General features: G+C 39.8%; 1 protein-coding gene across 3 annotated transcripts in view; it reads right to left on the reverse strand.

The window, feature by feature from the left end:
* LOC309690690 (aryl hydrocarbon receptor-like) overlaps positions 1–13,430 on the reverse strand; it is a 72,139-nt gene that overhangs the window by 24,067 nt on the left and 34,642 nt on the right. For all 3 annotated transcript variants that reach the window (XM_082507953.1, XM_082507954.1, XM_082507952.1), the window contains exons 5-6: positions 1,153–1,264; positions 49–182 (exon numbers count right to left, since the gene is read on the reverse strand). In XM_082507953.1, coding sequence (XP_082364079.1) covers positions 49–182; positions 1,153–1,264 — 246 coding nt within the window. The remainder of the gene's footprint in view (positions 1–48; positions 183–1,152; positions 1,265–13,430) is intronic.

The following is a 13,430-nucleotide window of genomic DNA, read 5'->3' on the forward strand; positions in this document are numbered from 1 at the left end:
CAGCGTGTTGATGTGTTAGCTCTGGTAAAAATAGAAAATGTCACGTACCAGGAAACCAGAAGAGTTGTCCAAGAGGCAGCGAAAGCGACACACAAAGCTTCTCTCCAGGAAGGACGAGTTCTCCGGGGGCAGTTGCTCCGGGTTGTAGCAGACCACAGATGAGCTACTGTCAAATTCCATCTCTATAAAAACCACAAAGAAAACTGTGGGCAGAGCCATACTTCCATGTGTCGGTGTGTTTGTAATGCAGTGATTCTTGAAGGTCTGAATGGGCATTAGATATTGATTTTCAACCGGGTCCCTTGGGCACAGAGATTTTTAAAATGACAGTAGGTACTCGGGATGATGAGATACTCAAACTTTATACTGGAGAACGTCCGCTCATCTTCTGAGAAACTCTACCTCCATAAGATACAACCTGTTCATTCAACAGGTTCATTTAAATGTTCCTCCAGCTTTGCTTTTTCCTGCCTCAACTTTTTGAGACACATCAAATTCAACATGAGTTGTTATAATGTAGCAAACTGTCCTGGTTTAAAGATTTGATGTTTTCAGAAATGTGTTCCTGAGATTTGCAAATGATTTAAAAAAGAGAGTGCAAACGGTTTCTCGGAGTCCGTCGGTTGTGTCAGGGCCACAGGTCTTAAACACAGTGCTAACATGTAACACATAAGCATTTTAAAACCCAAACACACTTCACCTCATAAGCCACAGTGAAGATCACAGGGTCATGTGATCTGACCCGAGGCTGTTCTTACAGCTTAAACCATCTGATACTGACATCCAAATGTTCATGGTTGTGTTCATGTGGACAGCAGTGGAAGGTCAAAAACAAAGACTTTCATATTTGAGTCTTTAAGAAGTTCACAAATAATATTCAGTTAGATGATGGCAAAGATAATATTGAAAGATTTGCAGAATCTGGGGAAATCTGCAAGTTTTGGGTCCAACATTGTAACAAACACAATGCCGTTGAAATAACTCTCACAGTTGCAAAGGTAAGTTAAAACTTTACCAAGCAAAGACAGAGTAAAAAAGAAAAACGAGGTTGAGAAACTGGGAAAAGCCTTTGAGGGTAAAGGGCTCTGTAGTAAAGGAGTGTGTGTGCTGAGCTGTCATACAGGAATGACAGCACGTGTGGGGTGAGATCACCTTTGGGGGATGTTGGATCAGGAGGATTCAAAGCCCAGTCCAGGTTTCTTCTGAGCTCCTGCTGGTCCTCCGTGTGGACCAGTTCATACACACTCTGGTGCATGACATCAGTCTGAGAGAGAAAAAGAGACATTTATAAGCTTTTTAAAAACGTAACCTGATTCTAATTCTTTATTTTCCTCAACCTCATTGTTTGTTGATCTGTTGACGTGCAACGGTGTTGGTAGTGTGTAAAGACTGTAGGTTGTGTGAGTCTGACTATGTGAAGTGATCTGAATGTGAATCTATGCTGCTGCTGTTGTAAACATCTGTTGTGCCTCGTCATAGTAGTTACATGGAGACTAGCATCTTCACTGAGTAACACACTTAATGCTACCAGTAAACTAAAAGCACACATTAGGTGATGTAATGGTTTCAACTTTAGTCTAAGAGAAGTTAAAGAATAAAACAAACCTGCTTACACTCTGTGTGCGGTCGACACAGCACTTCTTTTATTTTTATTTTTTGCAAATATTTTTATTGAAATAAGAAAACAGTACTTGCAGTTACCGAAATACAATTGACCTTTCTTCATTTTCCTAAGTAAATATACTTATATATACATTAGGGGTGCAACGATACACAAAATTCACGGTTCGGTTCGGTTCGATACTTTGGTGTCACGGTTCGATATTTTTTCGATACAAAAAAAATGTTCATGCCTTTTTAATTTGTCATTTATTAAAATTATAAATATATATTTTAACTCAAAAGTACAGTTTTTAAATTTAACCCTAACCCTTGTGCGTGTTTTTTATTTTGACAGCGAATGCGCACCTGCGGACCACTTATGTGCAGCCCTGGTTATTTAGCTCATCATATTGCAGCCACAGAAATTATTTTGTCCATGAAACCATAAAGCTGCACTTTCTTTTTGCCTTATAGTCTGATTTGTCATAACTTCTCCGTTTTGTGGTAAGCTTTTCTTTGGCTGTCACTTCTTCACCCTGACCTGTCTTATTTGGCTCAGCAGAACTGAAATGCTTTTACACATGCACTCACATAAGCTCAGCGATTCTCTGCGCGATCAACCTCTCACATGTTTAAGCTGCGGGAGATTTCACTTGTCATGTTTGCATAGTAAGCTAACGATTAATAAGACGATGTCAGAGGAATTGGTGCACAAATTATCATCACTCACAGATCAGTGCTGTCGCTCTCTATACACAGTTCACGCAATTGCAAAGTGAAAGCAAAAAAACAAGCGCAAATTCAAACGCGATTTCAATATGTCACATATTGACAGTGGCTCACAGATGCCAATGACATAATTACTAGGGCTGAACGATTATGGAAAATAATCTAATTGCGATTTTTTGCCCCAATATTGCGATTGCGATGCGATATGCGATTATTTTTTAAGGTCTTTGTCTTCTGTATTATTAAACAAAGACAAGCAATACATCATATAGTATGGCCAATACTATATTACATTAATTTTAAACTGTTCTTTCCTGGAAGACAGACCTCTGTTATGATGACATGAGGTGATGCATGAATTGATGACTGACATTTTTATTTAACTTCTTCAATCACAACAGTATATTTGAACATACACAATAGTTTATTTTTAGCTTACAAACATCTGAGCATAAAGTGCTGACAAGGAACCCTGGTGTAAACATTAAAATGAAAGTCAGTACAATGTGCAGATTGCAGAAATATACATAAAAAAAATCAGTGGCTTTACCACACTCAGTTTTTCGACATCTGTGAACTACTAGACAGTCATTCAATTAAAAAATAATATTAAATAAATAAAACTAATAAATAAAAAATACACACATCTTACTGATCTCTGCAGTCAGTAACATTACACATAAAGTGCAAACATAATAGCAATTGTATAAACACACACACAAACACGCCTTTAAAATTTAAAGGCGTGAAATTGGACGGTCTAGTTCTGATTAGCGTCACCGCTGTCTCGGTGGAGTTTAATAAACTCGGCCGTCTGCTTCTTGCTATCTAAAATATAACCAGACACTGGTGTAAATTCTCGACTGTCTCATACTTCTGTTTAATAAGTTTTCTGTTTGACGTTTAGTCAGCTGTGTGAAAACCAAGGAGGAACCCACCCGGGGGATTAATAAAGTTTTATTTTATCTAATCTAATAACTTTAATCTCAGCCAAACCGATTTACTCACGAACAAACAAAACACTGAAAAAAGCCCAACAATAACATTTTTAGGTTGTCTAAGTGACTTATATATTACGTTTAACCCGAGCAGCGAAACTCCGCGGTGATCTGAAAATGATGTGCCGGGAGTTGTGCCGCTCTCGGCCGCATCAGTAACCCTCGAGCTCCCGGCTAGCTGTCGAGCTGGTGGGTAGCAGACGCCTCTGAAAACGTCGAAGCACTTTTGCAAATATGGGATATCTTGATAAACCGAGCAGATATTTGATGTTTACACAACTACTTTCTCGCCTGAAAATATGTTAAAAGTTTATTTTGTGACCCAGAAAGATTAGTATGAGTAATTTTAAAACTTAGTAGCGGCCGCCATTGCTGGAAACTGGAGTTTGGCTGGGCCGCGCTATGAATTCTGGGATATGGTAGTAATTTGGACAGCCTTCGGCACGTCGCTGTGACGTAATCGGTCTACAAATGCGGCCTCAGGAGGATGCAGCCCATGAATTTGGACATGTCCAGAGTATAATCGCAGCCTTTGCGGTTAGAAAATTGCACTTGATCATGTCGCGATATTATCGCAAATGCGATATATCGTTCAGCCCTAATAATTACCCAGCTACATTTCTGAAAGAATGCAAAAGCATTGACATATATTTTTCCTACAATAGCCCGACGGGCAGGGAAGAGATAGATTTTGGTAGCCCGACTGAAAAAAATCACTAGCCCCAGGACGTCGGGCTAGCGATATTGCGAGCCCTGTATCTGATTGAGGAATCACTCATCTTTGGAAAAGAGAGTTTATTACAGAGAAATGGCTCTTTCCAAAATAAAAGCTATACTATCCGCTTCTTCTGGGCTATATTCTCAGCAGCATAAGGAGAATCATGTGCTAACAGCTGTCTAAATGACTCGGCTAAAGTTAGTAGCATGCTTGTTGTTTTTGTCTTTGCACTAGGATGATGTCGGCGTAAATGTGCAGTCATATTCGTTGTGTTCCCACTAGTGCTTTCAGGTTAATCTCGTTGAAATGACCTTAACGCCACAACACGGCAAATCTCCGTTAACGAGCTACCGCCGATCGCCCCGTGTGTGGGGCTAGACGGCCAACACGTTAACGAGCTAACTGCGCTAACACACTAGTTCCCACCCATGTAATTGAGCATTGCATGGCACATCCAACATACTGTTTTACTTTAGTCCATGACTCGCTTACCTTCAGGGTCATACGTCACATGAAAACCAAAATAATTCCAAACGCCAGATCTGAATGAGGGTGGGGGAGGTCCATGTGTCTTGCTAGCTTGCCCTGCGCTCTTCCTTCTGACGATCCTGTCTGTGTTGAGCGCTCAGTGGATCTGCGCTCGACAGTGCAGCCTAGGCGGAGTAGTCGAACGCAGATTCACTGAGCGCTCAACACAGACAGCATCGTCGGAAGGAAAGTTGATCAAATAAATTACAAATGTTGTATTGTTCGATACATATGCGTACCGAACCGAAAGCACTGTATCGAACGGTTCAATATCGATACGAATATCGTTGCACCCCTAATATACATATATATATATAAAAAACAACTAAACAAAAACGCATTCTAAAACAATGCAACAGTAACAGAAGTACATTTAGACAGGCACTACCTCTAGACTAGTAAAATAAGAAATAAAGGGTTGGCACTTTTTGCAACCTCTCAACGTATATTTAATTTTTTCAAGTTTAAAAAAAAACACAACATCTTTAAGGCACTGGGAAACAGTAGGTAGGATACTTAACAGACTTCCAATGCAACAATATTAGACGTCTCGCTAATGGGATGTGAAGGCTATAATATCCTTTTGTGTGGAATCAAGTGTACGTGAGCGATCAGGAATCCTGAATACAGCAATCAGAGGACAAGGATGAAGAGTTACCCCAAGAACAGCTGACATAATAGCAAAATACCCAGTCCAGGAACCTTGTAGCTCAGGACACAGAAAAAGCATGTGGCTAAGGTGACAAGGAGAGCCGTGGCATTTATCACCAGTGTTGGTCAAGTTACTTGAAAAAAGTAATCAGTAACTAATTACTGATTACTTCCCAAAAAAGTAATCCCGTTACTTTACTGATTACTTATTTTCAAAAGTAATTAATTACTTAGTTACTTAGTTACTTTTTAAAAACACGATTTACAACCTGAATAGGTGATAAATAGATCTTTCAGCCCAATTCTACTTTTTCTGCATAATCCATCATACAAAATGTAATCAAATGGAAAAGTCTCTTTTTTAACTTGTTTTATTAGTTTTAATCTTTTAACTTTAGGCATCAAGCAAAAATTTAATTATATGCAACATTCTCTGACTGGAAGAAATTAGTTTAACATTTAAACCTATTTTCTGCACATTCCAGCACATAAAATAAAAAAAATTTTGTGTTTACACTCAGTCTTTCAAATAGATGCAAGTAAAACACAGCAGAAAATAAATAAAGTCAAAGACTCAGCGGTGCTGTTGCTCTATTTTCACCTGTAAAGCAGGAGTGGGGTAGGCGGAGGTTTACCCTGGTGCAGGTGTGCCGCGGTCAGTGGAAGAATCCGCGAGTTTCTCTGTGAGTTTCCCATTACGTCGTAGCTACTCGGTGCTTGCTCAGAAGTTTAGGGGTTTTTTCTGTAAAAAGAAGTTTTCTTCCCACGCACAGCGGACAATAATGTTTTTGTCCCTTTTTATGGAATCAAACTCAAAGTAAGGTCAGTACTTCCACGCTTTAAACGCTGCACGCTCATACTCTCTCTGCACTCGATATATGATCCATTGTTGATCTGCACACAGCTGTTGTCACTAACGTCACACTCGCTTACGTCACTGTCGTGAGACATTCTCGCAAAAAGTCACGGTTTTAGTAACGCAGTAACGCAGCGTTCCTACGGGAAAGTAACGGTAATCTAATTACCGTTTTTGCAATAGTAATCCCTTACTTTACTCGTTACTTGAAAAAAGTAATCAGATTACAGTAACGCGTTACTTGTAACGCGTTACTGCCCATCTCTGTTTATCACATTTATTTTCCACTTCTGGATACAATTCAGAAAGTCTAGACTCAGAGAAATGCACCCTGTGTATGACCTTAAATTGAATAAGTCCAAGACGAGCGCAGGAGGTGGAAGATCGTACCCTCGCTATAGCCTGTTCCCAGGACTCCTCATGTATTTGAATTCCTAGTTCTCCTTCCCATGGACACTTAAGCTTAACATTAGAGTGGTTACTAAAAGACAGGATAGTATCATAGAGTTTCGAAATGGTTCCTCTGTGATGAGGAATAAATGATAACGTGGTTTCCCACTGCTGTTCTGGAGGTAAAGAGGGGAAATTTGGGAAACACTTGGCAACAAAATGTCGAATTTGAAAATAGCGAAACAAATGGGTGATACGGAGATCGTAACGAGAAGACAAGTTGGCAAAACTATCCAAGACACCATCCACATATAAATGTTTGAACTGTTTTATACTCTTGTCACACCACACTGAGAATGTCGAGTCCAAGAGTGAAGGGGGAAACAAATGGTTGTTGCTTAGACGAGCCGAGGAAGACGGCATTACAAAATTAAAGTGCCGTCTAAACTGAAACCAGATCTTGAGTGTGTTAAGAACCACCTGATTATCAGTGTACAGAGAGGGTCTTACGGGTAAAGAGCAAAGCTGGTAAAGAAGAGCCCTTACATGATGATAGCTCCAACTTACACCACGACGAACCAGAAGATTTTAGCCAGTAGCAAAGTTTAGGCCCAGTAGTGGGCTAGAAAATGAGGTAATGCAAGTCCTCCACTAAATCTGCATCTCTGCAGTGAAGTTTTAGAAACCCTGGGTGGCTTCCCTCCCCAAATGAAAGAACCAATAATCTTGTCCAGTGAAACAAAAAAATGTTTCAGCACAAATAATTGAATCGACTGAAATAAAAATTTTGGTAAGATGTTGGTTTTAACAGCATTAATCTTACCGATTAAAGGAAAGGGGGAGATTACCCTGTCTTTGAATATCAGATGTGATCCTTGTATAAGAGGAGACAAATTTGCTGATTTAAGGCCAGATAGAGAACGAATCACGTTAATCCCTAAGTACTTAAACCCAGATGGACTGAGACGAAAGGGTAGATTGGACTGTTGAAGTTGACGTGCTGCCGTATTAACAGGAAAACACTCACTTTTCCCTAAATCTAATTTATAACCTGAAAACAAGCTGAAGTTCTCCAGAATACCTAAAACAGCAGGGATGGAGCGTGTGGGGTCAGTCATATATAATAACAAATCATCTGCATACAATGATACTTTATGTGTAATTCCATTACGGATGATACCCCTGAATACAGAAGAAGATCTCAATGTAATAGACAGAGGCTCGATGGCAACGGCAAAGAGTAAGGGAGACAAAGGGCAACCTTGACGACAACCACGACCCAGCGCAAAATAATCAGAGTAAACATCATCAGTATGAACACTGGCTTTAGGGGACGAATAAAGAAGCCGAATCCAGGAAATAAATTTATCGCCAAAACCAAATTTCTCTAAAACTGCAAACAAGTACTCCCACTCCACCCTATCGAAAGCCTTTTCAGCATCTAAAGAAATCACAAGTTCGGGAAATTCAGATAGATGCTTTGAGTAAATAACATTAAAGAGTGTACGGGTATTAAAAAACAGTTGCCGTCTCTTTATGAAGCCATTCTGCTCTTCAGAAGCACATTCATTCATTTTAGCTTTATCTGTGGGAAATTCGGACCTGTACAACGAAGAGTAAAATGTTTTAAAGGTAGAATTAATTTCCAAGGGATCTGTAGTGATATTGTCATAAGAGTTTTTAATACTGGGCATCACTTGTGAGGAGGCCTGACGTCGTAGCTGATGTGCCAACAAGCGACTAGCCTTGTCACCGTATTCATAATATGAGCCATGACTGCGTAGTAACAAGTGCTCAGCCTCTTTGGTTGACATAAGATCAAACTCTGCTTGCAAATCAAGGAGCTGCTTCAGTAATTCTGGAGAAGGGTTCAGTGATCAAGGTTACTAATTGCAATTGGAGGACGGGACTGGAGACAGGAGGACGGGCAGCAGGTGAGTAAGTGACGGAAGTGACGGACAAGGTAAGCGACTCATGTTGTAACTGACGTCAGACGCCGGAGATTTTGGCGGAAAATTAAAGCAAATGGTAGCTTAGATTTGAACAAATTCATTTAAGCTTCAGCATTACCAAATACACTTATCAATTGTCTTATAACTAACACTATTTGTCTAAATAATCTCCAACACCCTGGAGAACAACGAGGAGAGTTTAGAGACTCTCCAAGATTACATCGATCAGTGCTTTCAGGATCTCGTGATGAAGAAGACCCCGTGTGCAGCTTCCCCGGCCAAAGCTGAGACGCCGTCGTCGAAAAGACAACGCCCGGCAGATTCCCCCGGCTCAACATCGCCAGCCGGCAAAGATATTGCCGACATATTGGAGTCAATCAACAAGCGATTGTCCAGTTTCGACGCAAGGCTGTCCTTGGTGGAGATTCTTCACCGAGAATTTAAATGCTTGCGAGAATCCCTGGAGTACAGCCAGCAGCAGGTGGAAACGCTTGCTGCTGAAAATGCCACGCTAAGGGAGTCGGTGAAATGTCTCACAGATAATGTTACCCAGCTCAATAGAGAAAATAAAAAAATAAAAGAAACAGTTATCGATCTACAAGCTCGTAGCATGCGTGATAATCTGGTATTTTCTGGTATTCCAGAAGCCGCTGGAGAGGACGCGGAGACCACGGTAAAAAGCTTCATCAAAACCCACCTGAAGCTGCCGGAGGACACTGTGAAGAACATCGTCTTCGATCGGGTACATCGCCTCGGCCCCATTCGGGCTACGGCCGGGAGACCACGTCCTATCGTGGCCAAATTCGGCCACTTCAAACAAAAGCAACATGTGAAAAGCCGCGGCAGGGAATTAAAAGGAACGGACTTCAGCGTGAACGACCAGTTCCCCAAAGAGATCTTGGAACGACGCAGGGTCCTCTTCCCAATCCGACGCGGCTTCATCCAGAAGGGCTCCCGCGCTGTCATCGCTGTGGACCGGCTGTACGTGGACGGACAGCTCCACCGCGACCCCAACATCACTCCGTGGCTGTATTAACCTCACACCAGATAAGAATCAGCTACACCATTTCCCTATCCACTCACACTAACTTGCATTAACATCTGTTTAACTTACCAGCATCAAATCGCATCTTAAAGTGTGATTTCATAGCAGAATTAACACCGTCACTCTCCGTCAGTGATTTAATTGGAATGTTTACGTTTTGTTTTGTTTTTTTCTTCTCGTTTTTTTTTTTTTTTTTTTTCCTCCTCTCTTTTCCCCCTCTTGGTTTTATGCTGCTCACCCCTGTCCTTGGTTTCTTTCTTTATTCCTTTCACTGCCTCGATCACCTGCTTCGACACTCATCCACAAACATCCTTTATTTCGACACATACGCACCATGCGCTCAACGGCAGCACATTTACATCAGTCAGACAGTGCACACAGTCATATAAGATACACACACACTTAAGCCAAGCCTACTCACATTAGTAACTATGCATACACAAAGTCAGACTCAGGGAGCATCTCGCCACACATTTTTTCTCTCTCTCCTTCTCTTTATTTATGAACAAGTGACGTATTCTCTCCACCTGTCTAAGCGATGCACACAGCATACATCCCTAGTTATACACAAACATCTATGGGTACACTGAGGTTCATTACATGGAATATAAATGGAGCTGGCTCCAGAGTAAAGAGGTTAAAAATATTTAACCAACTCAAAAAACTACAGGCAGATGTTGTCCTTTTACAAGAGACCCACAGACCTCTTAGAGGTTCGAATGAACTTAAAACACCTGAGTTTCCCAATGTGTTCTCAGCTTGTTATAATTCTAGACAAAGGGGAGTAGCAATTTTAATACATAAAAATATTAATTTCACAGTACTCGATACAGTTATAGATCCAGAGGGCAGATTCTTAATCATTAAACTATCTATACGTGATAAAAAGCTATGTATTGCAAGTGTATATGGTCCAAATGTTGATGATCCCTCATTCTTTCACGGTTTTTTCAGTGCACTCTCTGAACACTTAGATGGCACACTTGTTCTTGGAGGCGACCTCAACCTTGGACTAAATGAAGACATGGATAGGCTCAATACAGCGGGAACTCAGCGTAATTGGCAGTCCACAAATATAATCAAACAGTATATGAGTGACTTTGGTCTTTGCGATGCATGGCGCTCCCTTCACCCCACCAGTAAGGAATATACTTTTTTCTCACATGTCCATCACTCTTACTCTCGTCTGGATTATTTTTTGGTCAGCAGCTCACTGCTGAACGACATTTCAGACACTGAGATTCATCCTATAGCTGTCAGCGATCATGGTCCTGTATCTTTAACACTAATGCACAAGAATAATACTACGCCAAGAAAAAACTGGAGATTTAATATATCACTACTTAAAGATGAAGACTTTATTAAATATTTTAAAAAAGAGTGGACTTCATATTTGGACTATAATGACACTCCCAAAACATCAGCTTCTGTTCTATGGGAAGCAGGGAAAGCTGTGATGAGAGGTAAAATAATTTCTTTCTCATCACATAAAAAGAAAAAAGAAAACAAAAATATTCAGGAATTAGAAAAAACCATCAAATCCCTAGAAGAAGCCTACGCGTCCCACCAAGATCAGGAAACATTGAACAAAATACGCAAAACAAAACTAGAATTAAATGAGATAATTGATAAAAAAACAAAATTCTTAGTACAAAGACTACGCCTACAAAATTATGAACATGGTAATAAATCCGGTCAATTTCTAGCAAACCAGCTAAAAATAAATAAAGAAAAAACAACTATATGTGCTGTTCAAGATTCATCTGGGAACACAATATATGAACCGATACAAATAAACAACATTTTCAGGGATTTCTATAAAACGTTGTATTCACCACAAATAAACCCATCTAAAAAAGAAATTGATCAGTTTTTGGACAACATAACTCTTCCAAAATTATTGGACACTCAAGCAATGGCACTGGATTCACCACTGACACCAGGTGAACTCCAGGAAGCCCTGATAAGTATGCACAATAATAAGGCTCCAGGTCCAGACGGCTTTCCTGCAGAATTCTACAAAGAATTCTGGTCGATTCTAGCACCAGTTTTCTACAGAACGTTGTTGGAAATTAAAAAAAAGGGCAGACTTCCATCAAATATGAATTCTGCAAACATTAATCTCCTGCTAAAACCAGGCAAAGACCCTGTATATCCCTCAAGCTATCGTCCAATATCCCTTATAAATGTAGACCTTAAAATAATCTGCAAAGCTCTCTCAAAGAGACTGGAGAAAATAACCCCCCTCTTAATTCATCCTGACCAAACTGGTTTCATAAAAGGTAGGCACTCATCAACAAATACACGTAGATTACTTAATTTGATAGACTACTCATACAGTAAAAACCTAGAAACTACAATATTCTCTTTAGACGCAGAAAAAGCGTTTGACAGAGTTAACTGGAAATTTCTATTTGCAACTTTACACAAATTTGGTTTTGGATCCTCTTTCATAAACTGGTTAAAAATATTATATAATTCCCCAACAGCTTGTGTTAGAACAAATGACCAGACATCCTCCAGCTTCTGTCTCTTGAGGGGCACCAGGCAGGGATGCCCACTCTCCCCTTCACTATTTGCAATTTTTATTGAACCACTAGCAGCAGCAATTAGACAGAATTCAGTAATTAAGGGCATAAAATGCAAGAACGTGGAACATAAAATCAGCCTTTATGCGGATGATGTGTTACTCTTTCTCCAAAATTCACAAACCAATATCTCTGGGGTGATTGAATTGATAAACTCTTTTGCAAGAATATCAGATTACTCAATTAACTGGTCAAAATCTACAGTCCTACCGATTAATTGCTCCCTCCATAATTCCTCTTCTACACCACTGCAATCGGGAAATATAAAATATTTAGGTATTAATGTTTCTCCCAAGCTTGCAGATCTAACTAAATTAAACCATATCCCACTTCTAAAGAAGGTAGAAGATGATCTGGCTAGATGGAAATGTCTACCCATATCACTCATGGGAAGGGTTGCCGCTATAAAAATGATGGTCTTACCAAAAATAAATTATTTATTCTCAATGATCCCAACTAAACCGCCACAAGATTGGTTCAGATCTCTAGATTCATGTATGTCCAAATTCCTTTGGAAAAATAAACCCCCACGTATAAGCTTAAAAACACTACAAAAGACCAAGGATAAAGGAGGACTAGAACTGCCTAACTTTCAGCACTACTTCTTAGCCAACAGGCTTCAGTTTATCTCAGGATGGCTAAAACACACCCTCTTAGATGAACCTTGGCTAGATGTAGAACAAGCACTCTGCAATAATCTAGAGATCTCAGACCTACCATTTATCAGCTCAAACATCCAACGACATGAATGCTTTAAAAGCATCAACATCAGCTCTTCTCTGACAGCATGGTGGGAGTTTCTAAAATTGACGGCGTCTTCATTAATCCCATGCAAACGTACACCTATCTGGAACAACCCTGACATATTACAAAACAATAATATGATAAACTTTTCAGATTGGAGTGATAAAGGAATCAAATATTTAGAACATATACTAGAAGGAACAGAATGTATTTCATTTGACGGACTAGTTACACAATATGGGATCAACAAGAAAAGATTTTTAGAATATCAACAAATTAAATCCATAGTAAAAAAGAAATTTAAACCGGGTCAAGTTGAACTACAAACACCACCAAGTGTGGTTCAATTTCTTACTCTTAAACCCCCCAAATTACTATCCAAAATATACAGAATGCTTTCTAAAACAGATGAATCAATATCACTTCCTATTGCAAAATGGGAAGCGGATTTATCAGTTAACTTAGACCTAAACTTCTGGTCTCAGATTTGCTTAAAAACCTTTCATCTAATTAGAAATCCCAGTCTTCAATTAATTCAATACAAAATATTACATAGAGTGCACTATACAGGTCATCGGATGTTCAAGATGGGCTTTTCGTCTACCAACAACTGCTCACACTGCCAAACC

This window comes from Aulonocara stuartgranti, assembly GCF_965226115.1.
Source record: "Aulonocara stuartgranti genome assembly, chromosome: 16".
NCBI classification, from domain to species: domain Eukaryota; kingdom Metazoa; phylum Chordata; class Actinopteri; order Cichliformes; family Cichlidae; genus Aulonocara; species Aulonocara stuartgranti.